This window comes from Anolis sagrei, chromosome X (genome assembly GCF_037176765.1).
Source record: "Anolis sagrei isolate rAnoSag1 chromosome X, rAnoSag1.mat, whole genome shotgun sequence".
In the NCBI taxonomy this organism is placed as follows: domain Eukaryota; kingdom Metazoa; phylum Chordata; class Lepidosauria; order Squamata; family Dactyloidae; genus Anolis; species Anolis sagrei.
The window spans coordinates 99,122,197-99,146,189 of record NC_090034.1 but is presented as its reverse complement, the minus strand read 5'-3'; the positions used below and the strand labels follow the sequence as shown (position 1 = coordinate 99,146,189).

Below are 23,993 nucleotides of genomic sequence, written 5' to 3'. Positions count from 1 at the left end.
CAAGATTAATACACAGCAAACGTGTGATCCAATACAACAGCCAGCAGAGTGATCTTGTTTGCTGTGGACTCATCTTATGTTAATAATAATAATAATAATAATAATAATAATTGCTAATCTTCTAGGTTCAGCAAAGTCTCTTTTACTTATATTACTTTGTAAGTATAAATGCCACATGGATTGTGATTAGCACCATAGTTTTTTGGGTCACATAAATGACCAAAACCCAGTATTGATCCCACTATTGTCTTTTCTTGCAGCGACTCCACGGAAACAGAGGCGTGAGCGCACGACCTTCACGCGAGCTCAATTGGATATACTGGAGGCCCTCTTTGCCAAGACCCGCTATCCAGACATTTTCATGCGCGAAGAAGTGGCGTTGAAGATCAACCTGCCTGAATCAAGAGTACAGGTAAGGCTCTATGCTGGTCTTTCATGGGAGGAATGAATGGAAAACATCAAATCACTCGTGGTGCCAGTGTGTATGGATGGGTGAAGTGTCTGTAAGTATGACAGTAAGACCATTATTATTATTATTATTATTATTATTATTATTATTATTATTATCATTATTAGTTTCCCTAAAGCAGTGGTTCCCAAACATTGGTTTCTTCAGATGTGTTGGACTCCAACTCCTAGAATTCCTGCCTTTTGGCTGAGCTGGTTAAAGCTTCTGGGTGTAGTTGTTGTTGATGATTATGGTGATAATAATAATAATAATGATAATTTTATTATTTGCCTCTTTTCATGGCTCAAGGCAGGGCACAACATGGTTAAAATACACCATAAAAGTAAAGGTTTTCCCCTGACATTAAGTCTGTCTGACTCCGCTGGTTGGTGCTCATCTCCATTTCTAAGCCGAAGAGCCGGCGTTGTCCGTAGACACCTCCAAGGTCATTTGGCCGGCATGACTGCATGGAGTGCCATTACCTTCCCACCAGAGTGGTACCTATTAATCTACTCACATTTCAAACTGCTAGGTTGGCAGAAGCTAGTGCTGACAGCGCAAGCTCATGCCGCTCCCCGGATTCGAACCTGTGACCTTTTGTTCAACAAGTTTATCAGCTCAGCGGTTTAACCCGCTGCACCAACAGGGGCTCCAAAATACACCCTAATGCATCCACTCATTGGGAATGGTTCCCAAACTCTGTTCCTCCCAAATATTTTGGGTGAAAATACACCACAATACAGCCAAAATACTTGGAGGAACAAAGTTTGGGAACCATTCCCAATGAGTGCATCTACAGTTTGGTGCCACTTGAACTGCCATGGCTCAATGCTGTGGAATCCTGGGAATTGTAGTTTTACATGGTCTTTAGTCTTCTTTGTCAAAGATTGCCAGTGCCTTACCCAGGATTCCATGCCATTGAGCCATGGCAATTAAAGTGGTGCCAAACTGCATTAATTCTACTATGTAGATGCATCCTAAGGCAGAGTTTGCCTAATGGGTGCAAATTTATTATTGGGGTAACAACGACAAGAAAACAAGTGTTCTGTTTCCAAAAAGGTAGTTTCTCTATTTGTAAACTGGAACCATAAACGTGGTTGAATGAATTCGGATAATTCATTCACAAGAAAGTTAAGTTTGACTGATTGGTTAAGCATCCAGTGATTTTTCTTATTCAGTCTCATGGTTGTGCTTGTGCAATTGTGCGAATGCGGCTGTTGCACATGTGCACACTGCCCCCTAGTGGTTAAATCCACTACTCCTATTGCGTCCTATTGCATCCCATTATTATTATTATTATTATTATTATTATTATTATTATTGAAGTATCTACATCATTATGGAGCATTTGCATAATCATAATCATCATTATTGTTGTTATTATTATTATTAAAGTATCTACATCATTATGGAGCATCTGCATTATTATGATTATTGAAGTATCTACATCATTATGGTGCATCTACATTATTATTTTATTATTGTCATGATTATTGAAGTATCATGGAGCATCTGCATTATTATTATTATTATTATTATTATTATTATTATTACTTTTACCCCCAGTGGCGCTGAGCTGCTGAGCTTGTTGACCGAAAGGTCGCAGGTTTGATTCTGGGGAGCGGCATGAGCTTCCGCTGTCAGCCCTAGCTTCTGCCAACCTAGCAGTTTGAAAACTTGCAAATGTGAGTAGATCAATAGGTACCACTCCAGCAGGAAGGTAACGGCGCTCCATGCAGTCATGCTGGCCACATGACCTTGGAGGTGTCTACGGACAACGTCGGCTCTTCGGCTTAGAAATGGAGATGAGCACCACACCCCAGAGTCAGACATGACTGGACTTAATGTCAGGGGACTACCTTTACCTTTTACATTATCAACATCATAATCAGAACAGCGACATCATCATCATCATTGTTATTATTATTATTAGAGCATTATTATTAAAGTCTTATTTGATTATTATTATTATTACTACTACTACTATTACTCCATCCATAACCTTCACCTGAATTTATCACTTCTTCCATCTTGCAGGTGTGGTTCAAGAACCGCCGAGCCAAATGCCGTCAGCAACAGCAGCAGAGCAGTGGTCAGGCCAAGGCACGCCCAACGAAGAAGAAGACCTCTCCCGCCCGGGAGACCAGCTCCGAGACCAGCACCAACGGGCAGTACAGCCCTCCGCAGACCGGCACTTCGGTGACGCCCGTCTCGAGTGCCAGCGCCACCGTCTCCATCTGGAGCCCTGCCTCCATCTCCCCGATCCCCGACCCGCTCTCTTCCTCCACCACTCCTTGCATGCAGCGCTCCACTGCCTACCCCATGACCTACACCCAGGCCCCCGGCTACACTCAGACCTACGCCGGCTCCACCTCCTACTTCAGTGGCCTTGACTGCAGCTCCTACCTGTCCCCCATGCACCCGCAGCTGTCAGCACCCGGAGCCGCCCTGAGCCCCATTGCTACCCCCACCATGGGCAGCCACTTGAGCCAGTCCCCGGCCTCTCTTTCCAGCCAGGGCTACGGGGCAGCCGGGCTGGGCTTCAGCTCGGTGGATTGCTTGGACTACAAGGACCAAGCGGCATCATGGAAGCTCAACTTCAATGCCACCGACTGCTTGGATTACAAAGATCAGAGCTCTTGGAAGTTCCAGGTCTTGTGAAAAGGTGGTTGGCATCACGTCCTTTTTCAAAGAAGCTTCTCCTCCCCTTTGCATTTTAGCAGCTTGGGACAGTCTCCTCTGTCCACGCTTGGCACGAGACCCATCGCTTTTTCTCCGCTCCTGTTCTTGGTTTTTCTGGACGCTCTCCTTCCCTTCTCTCAATCCTTGTCCGAACCCTCATTGACCAGCATATAAAGACTTCAGCATTGCTTTTTCTTTGTTTTCCTGCGAGATCCTCGCCCAGCCCCAGGTCAGAGGAGGTGGATCCGCGCAGAAGTTAGGAACTCGCAATACAGCCTTAGCGCCATCGGCTCTGGCCTTGGACATGTTGCTCCTGTAGACGCTTGGCCTGGACTCAGTGACTGGGGTGGCATTGAAAACATTGGACTGAGAGAGCCAAGGACCTGGATGGGGACGAATGGGATTTGACTGCAGGCAACATAAGAACTGATGGTGAAGGCTGGCATTTTCATGTTGGAGATGGCAAGATCTATAGCTGGACAAAGAGAAGTTTGCAAGAGAGCTGGGTTGCAGAAACCAGATTGCTGTCCCTCTCTCCAAAATAATATTTACCAAACAGATCTGGGATAGAAGAAGCAACAGGAGAGATCCATTGAGAAGCTGGTCAGGCCCTTATCTCTTCCAAATGTGGACTTGCCGTTGCAAGAGGAGTCAAGACAGAGTAACCAGTCATGGGCCATTGACTATGGCAGTGCTTCTTAGCATCTGAGACGTCTCTTTTCCACATCAACATCAGGCCAGGATTGTGTTAAGGGCATCTTGTCGGCACAAGGCTGAAATGCTCGCTTTTTCCTCCTGTTTCTGCAGACATGAAAAAGTGACACTGTTGTGTAAGAAAATAGGAAGAAAACCACAGGTCAAGCTAGCCCAATATTATCTCTTCTGAGTAGTTTCCCTTCCAAGGTAGAAGGTTTTATACGTCCTCCCTAGACATCTCAAAGAGATGTTTTGCATGCAAAGCGTGCACTCTTCCCTAGAGCTACTGCCCTTCCCCAATGGAAATAAAGCTGCCTTATGCAGATGATCAATTCCATAGGACCCCAAAGTTCTGAATTTTAAAAAGGCTTCTTTACCTAGGAACATAGGAAAGAAAGTTATAGTGACTCTATTTGCTTGGATATTCTGTGTGGCAGGGTTGCAGACCAGAAGGATTTCCCTATTTATATCTAGAGGTATTGGGAACTGATTTTCTGCATTGGAAGAGAGGAACCGACCCTTAGACCAGAGCTTTCCAAACATTTCATGTTGATGACACACATTGTAAACGTGCATTATTTTGCAATACAGCAATTCGATGTTACTATCAAACCAGTGTGAAAACAACCAATTATGAGATATATAAACACATATATCAATTGTAATAACGAAACATATGGAGACACAACATTTCTCATGGAAACCTTTTATTTATATATTTTAAATATATATATATGATTTATTGCTTATTTCATGTAGGTTCAGAGGTGTCTTGCTATGTTTGCATGACACACTTACAAACTGTAGCCAACATGCTATAATGTGTCGCAGCACAGTTTGGAAAGCTCTGCCTTAGACTGAGTCTTATTTCGTCTCTTGATTTCTGGGGTTTTAGACATAATTCCTTCTTAGCCAGAGCTGGAAATCCATGGTAATCTCCCCTTTAAGTGCTAACCAAGGTCCTGCTTAGCTTCTAAAACAGTGGTTCCCAAACTTTTTTTAAACTAGGGACCACTTTGACCAGGAACCACTTTGAACAGGGACCACTCTCCAAAATAAGTACCAAAACAGTTATGAATCAGTTTTTGGTCAAGTTTAGATTCAGTTTGGTTATTTGGGGTGCTGATTCAGAAAATTACATTGGATAGACCACATCAGCTCTAGTTTCTGATACAGAACATATGCCATCCAGTTATTGCCATCTGCTCACCCACAGAAAACCATATTTAATAAGCCTCGGCACTATAAGAGGGTTTTGCGAGACTCGTTGCAACGGTGCAGTAATAGTGAGGCCACAGACCATATTTTAGTTCTTGCGGATCACTGGTGGTCCACAGACCACAGGATGGGAACCACTGCTCTAGCTGAAAGGCAATGCAATAAAGTTTGGCCTGGGAAATAGTGGGATTCTCCTCTAGCTGAGCCTACTGTAGCAGTGTGTATTGACATACAAAAGGCAAGGTGAACAGCAGCTGCCTCCACAATCCCTTATTGAATATGTACAAAGAGGCCAGTTGCTCTAGTTGCAACAGTGTAGTAATGGTGAGGCTGCAGACCATATTTTTAGTTCTTGCAGACCACTGGTGGTCCACGGACCACAGGTTAGAAACCACTGTTCTAAAATGAGAGGAGATATAAGTGTATACAGGACACGATAGTGCTCTATCACAGAGCAATGAGAAGACAGGAAGCGTAACTTCAGATCAAAAATTTGTTTTCCTATCCTTTTCTTATTTCACCTTGATCAGCTTAGCTTGATTTGGGTTTAAGTATTAGCAGATCTCAGAGTGCGTGGCGTGAAAGCCCAGTTGGCCTTCTGTATAGTTTTACAGGTGATGAAAATGGGGATAAATATGGCCGAGCTATACCAAAGTGTATAGTCAATGCAGCTAAATTTCTTAATAATAAGAAAGGAAACACATTCCAAAATAAGTTGCAGCAGTTCTCTTTTGCCTGATCCCATTGGAAAGACAAGATTGTCCTACTGAGTTGGATGCAAATTCACTTTTGCACTTGGAACTAAAATAATAAGAAAGGAAACACATACCAGAATAGGCTGCTGCAGTTTGCTTTTGCCTGATCCCTTTGGAAAGGCAAGATTGTCCTACTAAGTTGGGTGCAAATCGCTTTTGCACTTGGAACTAAAATAATAAGAATAGGCTGCAGCAGTTTGCTTTTGCCTGATCCCTTTGAAAAGGCAAGACTGTCCTACTGAGTTGGGTGCAAATCTCTTTTGCACATGGAACTAAACTTGCAGCAGTTGAAGCAAGCTTGGGACAAAGGGAGAAAGGAAAAGGAAGACAGAAACTAAAGTCTCAATTGGAACTGAAAATGGATGATAAGATGTTTGGATGACACAAATGGCATACTTGGTCATTGGCCCCTTCCAGAAGTGCTCTTTGGGAAGTTTTATTTTTCCCAGTAGTTATACAATTAATTCACAGTCATAACTGGAGATATTGTAAGTACCAGATTGGGGAAAGTTGTCCTTAAAAGCACAGAATATCTCAGCTTTCTGTGCAATTAAATCTTGCCAATGGTTTTTTGCCTGGGTAATATCAAAAATCTGGATGAGCCGGAGATGTCACTCCCTTGGTCCTTTCTGGTGGATGTCAGGTGATGCAATACCGGCTAAACAGTATAATTTATCCAATAGTATAGGGCATAGACATCCTGTGGTAATGCAGCATGTCTCATTAAGAGCCACATCCACTGTTTTAACGTGATGTGTTCCACACTGGGCATGCGTACTCAGCAGCAGAGTAGCAAAGCGCAAGGGCAGATGTCTTCACTGCAGAGTAGAGATTAAAGTCATCCCTCCATATTCATTAACTCGAGATAACATAAACAAAGGTGGTTATGTGATTAGATCAATAGGTACCGCTCCGGCAGGAAGGTAACGGCACTCCATGCAGTCATGCCGGCCACATGACCTTGGAGGTGTCTACGGACAACGGCGGCTCTTCAGCTTCGAAATGGAGATGAGCACCAACCCCCAGAGTCTGACACGACTGGACTTAATGTCAGGGGAAAACCTTTACATTTACTTTTAGAGGTGTTTATAGGATTTCTCAGTGGTGGAATGGAAAATAGCTATAGAATCACACTGGAGGATCTAGAGAATCCTAATGTTTGTAATCGAATCCCTGAACCATCAGATCTGCAAAATGTCAAAACTGGAAACGTGAAGGGCTGACTGTGTATCTAAAGACTGGAGAAAGTTAAGATAAAGTGGGAGGAAATTGCACTGTTGAAAGGAATACACACTCATACACACACATACATATACACGCATGTACACACACAATTCTGATGCATCCCTCTCCTCAACTTTGGATGGTCAACTCTGTGGTCATTCCCATTAGGGGTAACGTTAATAGAAAAAGAGGTTTATTTCTACGTAGTGCAAAGCTTCGTTGTGTAAATCAGGGGTCTCAAACCCTCCAGCATTTCAAGGGTGCGTCGACATTGTAAAGTTAATGCAGTTCAACACCATTTCCGCTGCCATGGAATCCTGAGAGTTGTAGTTTAACAAGGACTATAACCTCCCGGTTGGAAAATTATTTGGTGTATTGTCAAAGGCTTTCATGGCCGCAATCACTGGGTTGTTGTGAGTTTTCTGGGCTGTATGGCCATGTTCCAGAAGCATTCTTTCCTGACGTTTTGCCCACATCTATGGCAGGTATCCTCACAACCTCTGAGAATGCCTGCCATAGATGCAGGCGAAACGTCAGGAGAGAATGCTTCTAGAACATGTCCATACAGCCCAGAAAACTCACAACAACCCAAATTATTTGTTATTTCCCTTCGGTTTTTGGATTCGGGCAAAACCTGAAGTGGAAAGTGATATATATTTTTATTGTAATACATAAAAATATTAATTTTGAACCTTACCAATATTTCGTTGTTTGATTTTATATTGTGTTCGAAACAGAAAAAAGACAATTGGATGAATTATTGCAGAAGTGAGGCACATATACGGACATGGGCAAAGCCTCACCATTATGTTTCCATTTAAAAGCATCCAAAAGACTTCAAACTGGATTCGGTAAATATTTGTAAGATAACGATTATGTTGCCCGAATACTTTGAAGAACTGAGCTTTTGAAATTTTTTAAAAGAGATCTATTTTGTAAATGTTCTTAGATCTTTTCCTTTTTTAGCCTAGTGTCCTTAGTCGTTAGCAAAACATTGGAAAAGAAACAACTGTCTTTTTGGCTGTAGATGAGAAGCATTTCCATGCAAGTTATTATATATACATATATATATATTTCTCTCTCTGATGGTTCTCTCTTATTTATTATTGTTTTAGGCTGTGATAAGCAATTTTCTGTACAGTAACAAAAAAAATTGTCGGTGGTTTTAAAAAAAAGAGAAAAAATATTAAAATGTCAAAAAAACACCTAGGTCAAAAAAGGAACGGTGTCTTTGTGTTTGTGGTCGATTTCGGCTGTTCGTTAAAACAATGGATTTGACAAAATGAGGGCAATTATGTGAGCGAACAGTGAGTGGGACTGAAAATCAAGTTTATGGAGGCCGGTAATAAATGGGTTGCCACTCCAGTAGTACAGTGGGTTAAACCGCTGACTTGCTGAACTGGTGGCACAATGGGATAAACCCTTGTGCCAGCGGGACTGCTGACCAAAAGGTTGGCGGTTCAAATCCAGGGAGAGGGGTGAGTTGCTGCTGTTAGCCCCAGCTTCTGCCAACATAGCAGTTCGAAAACATGCAATAATAAATGGGTCACCACTCCAATAGCACAGCGGGTTAAACCGCTGACTTGCTGAACCGGTGGCACAATGGGTTAAACCCTTGTGCCAGCGGGACTGCTGACCGAAAGGTTGGTGGTTCAAATCCAAGGAGTGGGGTGAGTTCTCACTGTTAGCCCCAGCTTCTGCCAACTTAGCAGTTCGAAAACATACAATGTCACCACTCCAGTGGCACAGCGGATTAAACTGCTGACTTGCTGAACTGGTGGCACAATGGGTTAAACCCTTATGCCAGTGGGACTGCTGTCCAAAACGTTGACGGTTCAAATCTAGAAAGAGGGGGTGAGTTCCCGCTGTTAGCCCCAGCTTCTGCCAAACTAGCAGTTTGAATAACATGCAAATGTGAGTCGATCAATAGGTCTGGTGGGAAGGTAATGGCGGTCCATGCAGTCATGCTGGCCACATGACTTTGGAGGCGTCTATGGACAACACCGGTTCGTTGGCTTAGAAATGGAGATGAGCACCAATCTCCAGAGTCAGACATAACTAGACTTAATGTCAAGGGGAAAACTTTACCTTTACCTAATAAATAATTCATCATATAGGAAAGAATATTAAATTGAAGCAGTTGTATTATGGATGTCTCATGAGGCCATGAGACTCATTGGGAAAGATGACAAAGCTTGGTAAACTGGAAGAAAAGAGGGAGACTGCAACATTCATGGAATGTGTTGTTGAAGGCTTTCATGACTGAAATCATTGGGTTGCTGTGAGTTTTCCAGGCTGTATGGCCATGTTCCAGAAGCATTATTTCCTGACGTTTCGCCCACATCTAATGGCAGGCATCCTCCGAGGTTCTTTTTCCCACCTTGGACATTATTTCACAGATACGGTATATAAACTTCACTTGTATAGTTTCCAACAGACCCCACAACCTCTGAGGATGCTTGCCATAGATGTGGGTGAAATGTCAGGAGAGAATGCTTCTGGAACATGGCCATACAGCCCAGAAAACTCACAGCAACCCAGTGACTCGACAACACATATTCAGTTTTGACTTGCAAGACAAGACACCAAGAATAAAATGCTAAGACGTTGTATGATGGTAAGAAAAGGGGTGGCTTGAGTCCCTAATATTAAATTGCATTACAAGACCTATGTGGCTATGTGCGGGGATATGATAGAAGCCTCCCACAAGGATGGTAAAAACATCAAACATTTGGGCGTCCCTTGGGCAATGTCCTTGCAGACGGCCAATTCTCTCACACCAGAAGCGACTTGCAGTTTCTCGAGTCACTTCTGACACAATAATAATAATAATAATAATAATAATAATAATAATAATGTATTGTCAAAGGCTTTCACGGCCAGAATCATTATGACCAAATGTGAACACAGATGGAGTTTGGGGATGGAATTGAACCAAACTTGGCTCATAGAACTCCCATGGCCAACAAAAAATAGTGGAAGGATTTGGTGGGCATTGATCTTGGGTTCTGGAGTTGTAGTTCACCTAGATCCAAAGAGCAGTGTGGACTCAAACAATGATGGTTCTGGACCAAACTTGGCACAAATACTCAATATGCCCAAATGTGAACACTGGTGAAGTTTGGGGGAAATAGAGTTTTACATTTGGGAGTTGTAGTTGCCGGGATTTATAGTTCACCTCCAATCAAAGAGCATTCTGAACTCTACTAACAATGGAATTGAACCAATCTTGCCACATAGTACTCCCATGACCAAGAGAAAATATTAGAAGGTTTTGGTGGGAATTGACCTTGAGTTTTGAAATTATAGTTCACCTACATCTGGAGAGCAGTGTGGACTCAAACAATGATGGCTCTGGACCAAAGTTAGCACAAATTGCCCAAATGTGAACACTGGTGGAGTTTGGGGAAAATAGACTTCACATTTGGGAGTTGTAGTTGCTGGGATTTATAGCTCACCTACAATCAAAGAGTATTCTGAACTCCACCAATGATAGAACTGAACCAAACTTGGCACACAGAACTCCCATGACCAACAGAAAATACTGCATTTTCCGATGGTCTTTTGGTGATCTCCCTGACAACCCCTTGCGACCCCACCCCCCCCCCCCCCCAGGGGTCCCAATCCCCAGGTTGAGAAGCATTTGTTTATAGGGATGATTGTGGGATAAAAACATATCCCTGGATGCAGAGGTCCAATTTTAAAAGACCCCAAAAGAAGCTTACAAAAGAGCATAAACATATCCCATCTCTGTCCCTTTTTCCTCCCTGGTTCTAAGAAGCAAGAGAGAATGGAGGAAGGAAGAGCACCAAAGTAGTGATCAGATGGCCTCGCAGGAAGAGAAACTGTTGTTGGAACCACTTTCTAGAAGAAGGAGAAGGAGAAGAAGGAGAAGAAGGAGAAGACAATCCTAAACCTGAGTTTGCATAAGACCAGTGGTTCTCAACCTTATTAATGTCACGACACCTTAATACAGTTCCTCATGTTGTGGTGACCCCCAACCATAAAATCATTGTTCTTGGTACTTCGTAACTACAAATTTCCTACTGTTATGATGTAAATATCTAATGTGTATTTTCATTCACTGGACCACATTTGACACAAATACTCGATGCGTCCAAATTTGAATACTAATGGTGTTGGAGGGGATTGATTTTGTTATTTGGGAATTATAGTTCCTGGGATTTATAGTTCACCTACAATCAAAGAGCATTCTGAACTCCACCAACGATGGAATTGAACCAAACTTAGCTCACAGAACTCCCATGACCAACAGAAAATAGTGGAAGGATTTGGTGGGCATTGACCTTAAGTTTTGGAGTTGTAGTTCACTTACATCCAGAGAGTAGTGTGGACTCAAACAATGATGGGTCTGAACCAAACATAGCACAAATACTCAATGTGCCCAAATGTGAACACTGTGGAGTTTGGGGGAAAATGCACCTTGACATTTGGGAGCTGTACTTCCTGGGATTTATAGTTGGGAGCTGTACTTGCTGGGATTTATAGAAGAAGAAGAAGAGGAGGGGGGGGGGGGAGAAGGAGAAGGAGACAATCCTAAACCTGAGTTTGCATAAGACCAGTGGTTCTCAACCTTATCAATGTCACGACCCCTTAATATAGTTCCTCATGTTGTGGTGACCCCCAACAGCATTGACCTTAAGTTTTGGAGTTGTAGTTCACCACATCCAGAGAGCACTGTGGGCTCAAATAATGATGGATCTGGACAAACTTGGCATGAATACTTAATATGCCCAAATGTGAACACAGATGGAGTTTGGGGAAAATAGAGCTTGACACTTGGGAGTTGTAGTTGCTGGGATTTATAGTTCACCTACAATCAATGAGCATTCTGAACCCCACCAATGATAGAATTGGGCCAAACTTCTCACACAGAACCATCATGACCAACAGAAAATACCGTGTTTTCTGATAGTCTTTGGCGACCCCTCTGAAACCTCCTCGCAACCCCCCAGGGTCGTGACCCCCAGGTTGAGAAACACTGCATAAGACAGACTGGAGATCCCATCCAAGTGGGTTTTCCGATGCCTTTGCAGCCCTAGCTTTGACGGAAGGCTTCCTCTTGCCCTCGACTCAGTCACCGGCCATCCCCGCACCCACCTACCCACCCGCCCCACCACACGCACACTCGCCATTTGTTATTTTTACTTATCTAATTTAGCAAATGCCCCAATCCTCTTAAGTCCGCTGCTCCCCCCACCGCGCAGATTGGTAACTGAATTAGAAGGGATTAGCGGACCCACTAAGGATGACAAATTGGTTCTTCAATGCCCGGTGACAGCTGCCCAGGGCCGTGCTGCCAGCCAAGTCCCCCTGGGTAACCTCCTTTAATTAAAGAGAACTATTGGGTCCGTCCACCCAAGGGAAGCGGACACACGGATTAAAGGCCCTGGCAGCAGGCACAGGAAGACTTTAGTGGCATGCGGCCCTCAACGGGAATCTCCGAGTCCAGGCTGGACAGGGAGTGACCCCAGAAAGATGACAGGCCTCCAAATATTTTGATTTGGAGAGACAGTCCCCATCAGTCCCTTGCTGTTCCAGTTCAGCCGCTGCTATTGAAATGTCCCACTTTCCTCCCACTTGTCCACGACTTACCGTATTTACTCGAATATAAGCCGACCCGAGTATAGGCTTAGGCTACATGTATGTGTATATGAAACAAAAAGTGTGTAAATGAAGGAGAGCACGTGGGAATGTGTAAATGGTGTCAGGGTACATACTCTCTCTCTCTCTCTCTGTGTGTATCTATATAAATAAACATGTAATATTCGTTTGTGGGATTAACATAAACTCCAAAACCACTGGATAAATTGACACCAAATTTGGACACAAGATACCTACTAACCCAAGGAATGACCATCACTCAAAAAATTTGTCATTTGGGAGTTGTAGTTGCTGGGATTTGTAGTTCACCTACAATCAAAGTGCATTCTGAACTCCACCAATAATGGAACTGAACCAATCTTGGCACACAGAACTCCCAATACCAACAGAAAATACTGGAAGGTTTTGGTGGCCATTGATCTTGACTTTGGGAGTTGTAGTTGCTGGGATTTATAGTTCACCTACAATCAAAGAGCATTCAGAACTCCACCAATAATGGAATTGAACCAATCTTGGCACACAGAACTCCCAATACCAACAGAAAATACTGTACGGTTTTGGTGGGCGTTGACCTTTGACTTTGGGAGTTGAAACTATATAAGTGAGGTTTGTATATCTGTGGAATTTCCAGGGTGAGAGAAAGAAATCTTGCTTGCTTGAGGCAACTGTGAGTGTTGCAATTGGCCACCTTGGTTAGCACTGAATGCCCTTGCAGCTTCAAAGCTTTACTGCTTCCTGCCTGAGGGAATCCTTTGTTGGGAGGTGTTAGCTGGCCCTGATTGTTTCCTGTCTGGAATTCCCCTGTTTTTTAGTGTTGCTTTTGATTTACTATTCTGATTTTAGAGGGTTTTTTTAAATACTGGTAGCCAGATTTTGTTCATTTTCATGGCTTCCTCCTTTCTGTTGAAATTTTCCATGTGCTTGCACCTAGTTGCCTAGCTTCCAACAGACTTTACAACCTCTGAGAATGCCTGTGATAGGTGTGGGTGAAATGTCAGGGGAGAATGGTTCTGGAACATGGCCATACAGCCCAGAAAACTCACAGCAACCCAGTGATTCCAACCATGAAGCTTTCAACAATACATTATTATTATTATTATTATTACTACTACTACTACTACTACTACTATGAAGCATCTATATTCTTCCTCTTCTTATTTTCATCACTGGAGCATCTACATTATAATTATAATTATTGTTATGAAGCATCTACCTTCTTATCATCATCATTGGAGCATCTACAGTATTATTGTTATTATTAATTACTAGCTTGGGGACCCGGCGCTGCCCGGGTTATTAGAGAAAGTGGGCAATGGAGGTTCTGTATGCCAAGCTTGGTCTTTATTGGTCATTGGATGATGGTTGCATTTTTTTCAGGAAGTGACTGGAGGTACTTGAAGTCCCATCATCCATGGTCCACCCATGGATTCATTAATTCATTATTGCTCAGTACATACAGGTAGCAGAAATCACAATTCCATGGAGTGATGTGAGTTAGACGGGGAGGTGTTTTGCACTTCCCAATTTTTAGAAAAGCAACCTCAAGTGAACGTGGACATTGCAAAATACGCTACGGCTGCCCTTTTGTTCGTTTCTCTCAACCTCAAGCATCCCTCATACGTCAAACAGGAACATTAATGGGTGGCCAATGAGCAGGTACCTCTAAAGAACTAGTGTCCACAAGAGATTTACGTCCAAGTCCTTAATCTGTAGTCTCTCAGATGTAGATTTCTATTTTCGTGCCCGTGGTGTATGACTCAGGAGTGCCGTAGGCGATGGATTAAGTTGCTCTGATTAGTTGGTCCAGGTAAAAAAAGGAGGAACCTAGAAACGTATAGTTTGTGGCACTTGTAGAAAGGCTTCAACGTATGGTGGCCCTATGCATGTGGAGCCTCCAAGATATCAACAAAGACAGGACTCTGTAGTTAGCAAGTTGCAATAAATACCTGTGCATAGATGTGGTCCCCAATGTATGAGGGTTGAATGAAAAGTAATGCCTCCACCTACGTAACTCCTCCACAGATGGCAGTACTGGTATGCGGCAGGTACTGGCTTGTTCAGTAGACTCTCCTCTACAGTTCCTGTTTCCCCTCTTGATCAATGACGACTAAAGCTTGGAAACGGACTATGATAAGTGGAATGAATTTATTAGTTACGGACTTGGCAAAACGATGGCCACCAGGCTGGCTTTTTATTGTATTAATTTAATGTTTTAACTGGGTTGTTGTAGGTTTTGTGGTGCAGCTGGCTGAGTGTCTGCTGCATTAAGATCACTCTGACCAAAAGGTCATGAGTTCGAAGCCAGCCCGGGTTGGAGTGGGTTTCCAGCCATTGTGTAGCCTGTTGTCGACCTTTGCAACCCAAAAGACAGTTGCATCTGTCAAGTAGGAAAATAAGGTACCACCTTAAAGTGTGGGGAGGCTAAATCAACTAATTTATGAGGCCATAAAAAAGACTCCACCAAAAGCATGCGGGGAATGTGGAAGTACTTTATCAGTGTCGCAGATGGACGATGAAAGCAACAGCTCCCCTGGCGGCCAGAAAAAGTTAAATACCCTCTGTTTATGTCTGTATATGTTGTATGTCAAATTGGCATTGAATGTTTGCCATATATGTGTACACTGTAATCTGCCCTGAGTCCCCTGTGGAGTGAGAAGGGCGGAATATAAAAACTGTAAATAAATAAATAATAAATAAATTTTTGGGGGCTATATGGCCATGTTCTAGAGGCATTCTCTCCTGACGTTTTGCGTGCATCTATGGCAAGCATCCTCAGAGGTAGTGAGGTCTGTTGGAAGTAGGAAAATGGGTTTATATATCTGTGGAAAGACCAGTTTGGGACAAAGGACTCTTGTCTGCTGGAGCTCGGTGTGAATGTTTCAACTGACCTCCTTGATTAGCATTTGATAACCTGGAAGTGCCTGGAGCAATCTTTTGTTGAGAGGTGATTAGATGTCCCTGATTGTTTTCCCTCTGCTGTTTTGCTGTTTTAATTTTAGAGTTTTTTAATACTGGTAGCCAGATTTTGTTCATTTTCATGGTTTCCTCCTTTCTGTTGAAATTGTCCACATGCTTGTGGAAAAGTGATCAGGAGGACTGCTTGGAGTTGCAGTGCAAGAATAGGTAAAGAAGGAGGAAAGGAGAGAAAGAGGAAGGGAACGAAAAAGGGGGAAAGGAAGGGAAGAGAAGAGAAGGAAGGAAGGAGAGAAGGAAAGACTAAAAGGGAGGGAAGGAAGGAGAGGAAGAGAGAGGGAAGGTTGGCCACAGCAATGTGTGACGAGTACAGCTAATATACAGTATAAAATTTAGACATTCAAACAGATGTATCAAATCATACAATAAAAACCATTTAAAAACATATAAAAAACAGTATCTTCACTGTTTATCATGTTGTCCAAAAAACATCATCTGAGCCATTCCATATGAATCCGTATTTTAACAATTGCACTGCATTCCCAAAGGCTTGTTCAAAAAGCCAGGTTTTACTTTTCTACAGCTTCCAAATGTCCAAGTCTATTTTTCCCAAACTCCACCAATGTTCACATTTGGGCGTATTGAGTATTCGTGCCAAGTTTGGTCCAGATCCCTCATTGTTTGAGTCCGCAGTGCTCTCTAGATGTAGGTGAGAACTACTGAATAGCCTTGCAGCTTCAAAGCCTGTCCCTAGGCAGGAAGCAGCCAGGCTTTGAAGCTGCAAGGCTATTCAGTGCTCATCAAGGTGGTCAGTGGTAACATTCACACTTGCTTCAGCCAGACAAGAGTTCTTTCTCCCACCCTGGACATCATTCCACAGATATATAAACCTCACTTGTCTAGTTTCCAACATATTCGGAAGTTGTGAGGTTTGTTGGAAACTAGGCAAGTGAGGTTTATATATCTGTGAAATGATGTCCAGGGTGGGAGAAAGAACTCGTGTTTGCCTGAGGCAAGTGTGAATGTTGCCACTGGTCAGCTTGATTAGCTCTGAATAGCCTTGCAGCTTCAAAGCCTGGATGCTTCCTGCCTAGAGGTGATGAGGAGATATTGGAAAAATAGATATTGATTTATAAATTGTATGTACTTTAAACGTATAGAAAAATCAGGCTCTCTCTGTATAGAAAGAATGCTAACGGACAAGCAAGCTGCGGTCCAGGCACAGCAAGAGGGGAGCTGAAGAGGGAGGCATGGTATCTATACATTCCAAGAGAGAGATAAGCCACAGAGGGTGGTACAAAAAGCCCAGTGCCTTCCTTTAGGGAAGGAGCCTCCTGACAGGTCAAAAGCAGGTCCCTGATGGATGCAAACTGTTCTTAGAAATACACAGGCATGCCTTTTGCATGTTAGAAGATAGAATTTGATGCTAAGGTGACGCAGTGAGTGACGTTAATGTATGTAGAAGCATGTTCTTTGTTTGCTTGAATCTGAAAGGTATAAAGCAGTGTTTCTCAACCTGGGGGTCAAGACCCCTGTGGGGGTCGTGAGGGGGTGCCAGAGGGGTCACCAAAGACCATCAGAAAATACAGTATTTTCTGTTGATCATGGGGGTTCTGTGTGGGAAGTTTGGCTCAATTCTATCATTGGTGGGGTTCAGAATGCTCTTTGATTGTAGGTGAACTATAAATCCTAGCAGCTACAACTTCCAAAGTCTATTTTCCCCAAACTCCACCAGTGTCCACATTTGGGCATATTGAGTATTCATGCCAAGTTTGGTCCAGATCCGTTATTGTTTTAGTCCACAGTGCTCTCTGGATGTAGGTGAACTACAACTCCCAAACATAAGGTCAATGCCCACCAAGCCCTTTCAGTAATTTCTGTTGGACATGGAAGTTCGGTGCGCCAAGTATGGTTCAGTTCCATCATTGGTGGAGTTCAGAATGTTCTTTGACTGTAGGTGAACTATTAATCCCAGCAACTACAACTCCCAAATGACAAAATCAACCCCTCCCCAAACCTCACCAGTATTCCAATTTTGGCGCATTGGGTATTTGTGCCGAATTTGGTCCAGTGAATGAAAATACATCCTGGATATCTGATATTTACATTACAATTAATAACAGTAGCAAAATTACAGTTAAGAAGCTACAACGAAAATCATTTTATGGCTGGGGGTTGGCCAGCTTGATTAGCCCTGAATAGCCATGCAGCTTCAAAGCGTGCCCCCAGGAAGCAGCCTGGCAGGAAGCAGCCAGGCTTTGAAGCTGCAAGACCATTCAGTGCTAATCAAGCTGGCCAATAGCAACATTCACACTTTCCTCAATCAGACAAGAGTTCTTTCTCCCACGTTCCAGAGATATATTAACCTCACTTGCCAAGTTTCCAACAGACCTCCCAACCTCTGAGGTTGCCTGTCATAGATGTGGGTGAAATGTCAGGAGAGAATGCTTCTGGAGCATGGAACACTAAAATCAGGATAGTAAATAAAGAGGAACACTCAGAAAACAGGGGAATCCCTGACATGACACAATCAGGGCCAGCTCACACCTCCCAACAAAAGATTTCCCCAGGCAGGATGCAGCTAGGCTTTGAAGCTGCAAGGCCATTCAGTGCTAATCAAGGTGGCCAGTTGCAACATTCACACTTGCCTCAAACAGACAAGAGTTCTTTCTCCCACCTTGGATATTCCACAGATATATTAACCTCACTTGCCTAGTTTCTAACATTTTGTAGATGAGCTCCCTATGTCAGCTCCAGCTCCCCATGTGTGGACATGAGAGAAGCCTCCCACAAGGATGGTAAAACATCAACACATCCAGGTGTCCCCTGGGCGACATCCTTGCAGAAAGCCAATGTATTGTCGAAGGCTTTCATGGCCGGAATCACTGGGTTGTTGCAGGTTTTTCCGGGTTATATGGCCATGTTCTAGAGGCATTTTCTCCTGCTTCAAAGCAGCCAGGCTTTGAAGCTGCAAGGCCATTCAGTGCTAATCAAGCTGGCCAATAGCAACATTCACACTTGCCTCAAGCAGACAAGAGTTCTTTCTCCCACCCTGGACATTCCACAGATATATTAACCTCACTTGCCTAGTTTCTAATGTTTCGTAGATGAGCTCCCTATGACAGCTCCAGCTCCCCATGTGTGGATATGAGAGAAGCCTCCCACAAGGATGGTAAAACATCAACACCTCCAGGTGTCCCCTGGGCAACATCCTTGCAGAAAGCCAATTTATTGTCGAAGGCTTTCATGGCCGGAATCACTGGGTTGTTGTAGGTTTTCCCGGGCTATATGGCCATGTTCTAGAGGCATTCTCTCCTGCTTCAAAGCAGCCAGGCTTTGAAGCGGCAAGGCCATTCAGTGCTAATCAAGCTGACCAACTGCAACATTCACACTTGCCTCCAACACTCCCAACCTCTGCCATAGATGTAGGCAAAATGTCAGGAGAAAACGCTTCTGGAACATAGCCATACAGCCTGGAAAACTCACAACAACCCAAGTATTTTCTTGCTTGGAGGAAAAGAGAGGTGTTTTTGGCCCTTCAGAAAGGGTCCAGGCTTGTTGCTGGCATGAAGATGGAAAGAGGAGGAGTGTGTCTGTGTGTGTTGGGGTCAGAAAATTTAATCTTCAAACCTGTCAGCAGGTTTTAGAGCAGAAAAGTAGACAGGCAGATTGGATGTTAATCTGCCTTGATCCCTCGGGGACAGATGGGTGGAGGAGACGCCCGGCGGAGGAGACCTTGCAAAGGTGAAGCCAGGAGGAAGAGGAGGAGGAGGAGGATGGGGGATGAAGGCCGAGCCACCCAGGATGTCTGTCCAGCTCTCCCTCCCTCCCTCTCCATCACCCAGCCCAGGCCAAGAGGAGGAAGGAAGGAAGGAGAAAGAGGGGCAAGCAGGCGGTCCAGCAGGCAGGGGAGCGGATGAGGGGAAACCAGGCTAAGCTCGGTTTAACAAACATTCCTAATGAGAACTAGATAAGGAGAGTGGGGTCTTCCTAGCTGGGCCGAGCAGCGGGAGATGGGCCGGCCTTTGTTGACTCCTGGACCCACAAGTCCAACCAGCTGGGAAGGTGGCGGACCTCCTTATTTTGTCATATTGCAACTCCCACTATCCCTCGTTGTGCCATTTAGGGTCACAATCTGCCCAAAGTGGCCATGCAATTATCCATCCCTGCTTCAAGGGTTATTGGATGCAGGATTATGCTCAAGGAAAGTGTGGTCTGTTTGGAGTGCTGTGAAGTTTTTGAGCTGTATGGCCATGTTCCAGCAGCATGCTCTCCTGACATTTCACCTGCATCTGTGACAAGCATCTTCAGAGGTCCTGTTGGCAGTGAAGCAAGTGGAGTGTGTCTATCTATCTATTTATCTATCTATCTAACACCAAATTTGGACACAAGACACCTCTCAGGCCAACGAATGACCACCACTCATAACAACACTGAAAAACACAGCAAAAGAGACTTAAAAAGCCAAAAAATAAAAGCAACATTACAACCCACTAGCCGTCCCCTGCCACACGTTGCTGTGGCCCAGTCTGATGATCTGGAAAATAAAGTAATTGTTCAGTTCTTGTGGGTTTTTTCGGGCTATATGGCCATGTTCTAGAGGCATTTCTCCTGACGTTTCGCCTGCATCTATGGCAAACATCCTCAGAGGTGAGGTCTCTAATATATGTAATTCCTTTATGCTTCTGGGTAAGCCGCATTCCTTGTCCTATGTCAGTGTTGATGTGGAGATTGTCTGGTTTGCCTACTCTGGAACATGCGACATATAATTGTCTTTCTTTAGGGGTCCCTTTCAAATCAATGATATTATATCTCTCTGTGTGTAGAGTGAATCATATTTATCTATCTATATCTATGGCTGGATGGCTCTTTGTCAGGAGGGCTTTGATTACATTTTCTTGCCCTGGTAAAGGGAGTTGGACTGGATGGCCTTAGGTGTGGCGGTTCTATGCGAAAAGTTTGCCCCAATTCTGTCGTTGGTGGGGTTCAGCATGCTCTTTGATTGTAGGTGAACTATAAATCCCAGAAACTACAACTCCCAAATGTCAGGGCCTATTTCCCCCAAACTCCACCAATATTCACATTTGGGCAAATTGAGGATTCGTGCCAAGTTTGGACCAGATCCATCATTGTTTGAGTCCAAAGTGTTCTCTGGATGTAGGTAAACTACAACTCCCAGACTCAAGGTCAATGCTTACCAAACCTTTCTAGTATTTTCTGTTGGTCATGGGAGTTCTGTGTCCCAAGATTGGTTCAATGCCCTCATTGGTGGAGTTCAGAATGCTCTTTGATTGTAGGTCAACTATAAATCCCAGCAACTACAACTGCCAAATGACAAAATCATTTTTTTTTAAGTTAAGGGCATACATTGGCCTGATAGGTGTGTTCAAATTTGGTATCAATTCGTCCAGTGGTTTTTGAGTTCTGTTAATCCCACAAACGAACATCACATTTTTATTTATATAGATGGCACAAAACCACATATATACACATATACACAAATATATACACACATATATATGCATATATACACACAAAACACATATACACAGACTGGGCCACAGCAACGCAGGGGACAGCTAGTTCACTAATAAAAATAAATTATATAAAAAAATAGTTGCTGGGATTTATAGTTCACCTGCAATCAAAGAGCACTCTGAATCCAGCCCATGATGGGTCTGCACCAAACTTGGCCAACATTGAATACTGGTTGGTTGGGAGGGGGGCTGTTTTTGAATTCTGGGAGTTGTAGTTCCCCAACATCGAAAAGGAAGAGAAGGCCAGGTGGAGAGATCTTCAGCCTTTTCTACAAAAAGAGTTCCTAAGACCATCAGAAGTATGTGTTTTCTGATGGTCTTTGGTGACCCCTCTGAAACCCCCTCTTGACCCCCTCCAGGGGTCCCGACCCCCAGGTTGAGAAACACTGCAATAAGGGTTACCTGGTGCGCCTATATTATTTTGCAAGTTGATCAGTGTGATGCCTGATTCAGATCTAATACAACATGTATTATATATTATACTAAATCTAATAAGTCTGATCACATTCGCCCCTCCCCTCTCCAAGTCCTTTCTATGAGCTGGCTGGAAGGATCAACTCTGGTAAACCTAATTTCTATGCTTAGAAAGAGCTTTCCTTGCTAATTTTTTGAGGGGCAGGGGATATTAGCCAGCTGTTTTGAAGGCATTAAAGCAAGGCCAGCAAATATGGATCTGTATCTTTAAAGCTAATGAAGTCTACTGGTCTGAGTCCTGGATGGTGGGCTTTTCCCACTGCACTGTTGTGTCCTGTGCAATGCTGGGATTTGTAGTACTGAAAAGGGGATCTATATTTCAATATTTCGGGGGAGGCAATTGGGTGTTTTGGCCTATGGAATTCATAAGTCAATAGGTGCCTTGAAGACACACATTTAGAATTTATTCAGGAAGCATGCTTTCTGGTTTTCCCCCAAATTGGTTAAGTGTGCCTCCCCAAAAGTGGGATTCCTAAGCTGTTTTCGGACTTCGTATCCCAAGACTCCCAGCCAGTTTGGCCAACAGTAAGGAATCATGGGAGATGAGGTCCAAAACACCTGGAAGAACAAAGTTTGGGAAACATAGGGCTATGTTTTGGTCTTCTCAGCCCCACTTCTCTCCAGTCCTAAGCCAAATTCAGCTTTTCTCAACCTGAGGGTCACGGCGGGGGTGTTAGAGGGGTCACCAAAAACCATCAGGAAACACGGTATTTTATGTTGGTCATGGGAGTTCTGGGTGCCAAATTTGGTTCAGTGGAGTTCAGAATGCTCTTTGGTTGTAGGTGAACTATAAATCCCAGCAACTACAACTCCCAAATGTCAAGGTCTATTTTCCCCCAAACTCCACCAGTGTTCACATTTGGGCATGTTGAGTATTTGTGCCAAGTTTGGTCCAGATCTATCATTGTTTGAGTCCACAGTGCTCTCTGGATGTATGTGAACTACAACTCTAAAACTCAAGGTAAATGCCTACCAATCCTTTCCAGTATTTTTTGTTGGTCATAGGAGTTCTTTGTGCCAAGTTTGGTTCAGTTCCATCATTGGTGAGGTTCAGAATGCTCTTTGATTGTAGTTAAACTATAAATCCCAGCAACGACAACTCCCAAATGTCAAGGTCTATTTTCCACAAACTCCACCAGTTTTCACATTTGGGCATATTGGGTATTCATGCCAATTTTGGTCCAGATCCATCATTGTTTGAATACACAGTTCTCTCTGGATGTAGGTGAACTACAACTCCCAAACTCAAGGTCAATGCCCACCAAACCCTCCCAGTATTTTCTGTTGATCATGGAAGTGCTGTGTGCCAGGTTTGGTTCAGTTCCATCGTTGGTAGAGTTCAGAATGCTCTTTGATTGTAGGTGGACTATAAATCCCAGCAATTACAACTCCCAAATGACAAAATCAACCCACCCCCCAACCCCACCAGTATTCAGATTTGGGTGTATCGGGTATTTGTGCCAAATTTAATCTAGTGAATGAAAATACATCCTGCATATTAGATATTTATGTTACGATTCATAACTGTAGCAAAATTAGTTATGGAGTAGCAACAAAAATAATGTTATGGTTGGGGGTCACCACCACATGAGGAACTGTATTAAGGGGTCGCGGCATTAGGAAGGTTGAGAACCATTGTCCTAATTGAGTATGATGCTATTCTCTGGTCCGATGCGCAGATAACTTTACATTTACTCTTTCAAGCTGGCAATTCCAAGCTGCTGATATAGTGCTTTAAAGGAACCTGATTACATTATTTGCAGGATCCTCAAGCTACACCTGGATGAGCTGGAACAAATCGTAAAATTAGGAAGGCTTCTTCTTTGACCCCAAATATGATGTGTTGGCTGTGAAAAATTATACCATCATAAATGCGATAGTGTTTCAGATTTTGCAGAACTCAGGACTCTTTCTGGTTGTGGTTTCCAAATGCCTTGGACAAGCAAAGACCTGCATTGTGTTGAATAGAAGCATCACCATCCACTCTTCTTCCACCTGTGTTCATTCAACCAGGTTGGAAAGGCGAGCAAAAGATGCGTACGCAATGCCATCTAGTGGTGGGAGATCTAGTGCATCTCCGCAGGCTAAGGTTCTTTTTAAAAAGAGACAAATTCATGGAGATATAGGAGCTTATGAACTCTTCTTATCAAGACACCCAATTGAGCATCCACAGCAAGGGGCAATCAATTGTTAAATAAAAGCCATTAGAGATACATACTAAGGAAAAGAGGGAAGCTTTTGAATTCGGTGACACAGTGGGCCATACCACTGAGCTGCTGAACTTGCTGACCCAGTCGGTGGTTCAAATCTGGGGAGCGGGGTGAGCTCCCGCTATTAGCCCCAGCTTCTGCCAACCTAGCATTTCGAAAACATGCAAATGTGAGTAGATCAATAGGTACAACTTCGGCTGAAAGGTAATGG

At 43.6% G+C, this 23,993-nt stretch overlaps 1 protein-coding gene across 2 annotated transcripts in view; it reads left to right on the top strand.

Moving 5' to 3' along the window:
- Positions 1-8,246, top strand: part of LOC132780209 (homeobox protein otx5) — a 60,968-nt gene extending 52,722 nt beyond the window's left edge. For both annotated transcript variants that reach the window (XM_060783790.2, XM_060783789.2), the window contains exons 4-5: positions 261-412; positions 2,486-8,246. In XM_060783790.2, coding sequence (XP_060639773.1) covers positions 261-412; positions 2,486-3,109 — 776 coding nt within the window. In that variant the 3' untranslated portion in view covers positions 3,110-8,246. The remainder of the gene's footprint in view (positions 1-260; positions 413-2,485) is intronic.
- The last annotated feature ends 15,747 nt before the right edge of the window (positions 8,247-23,993 follow it).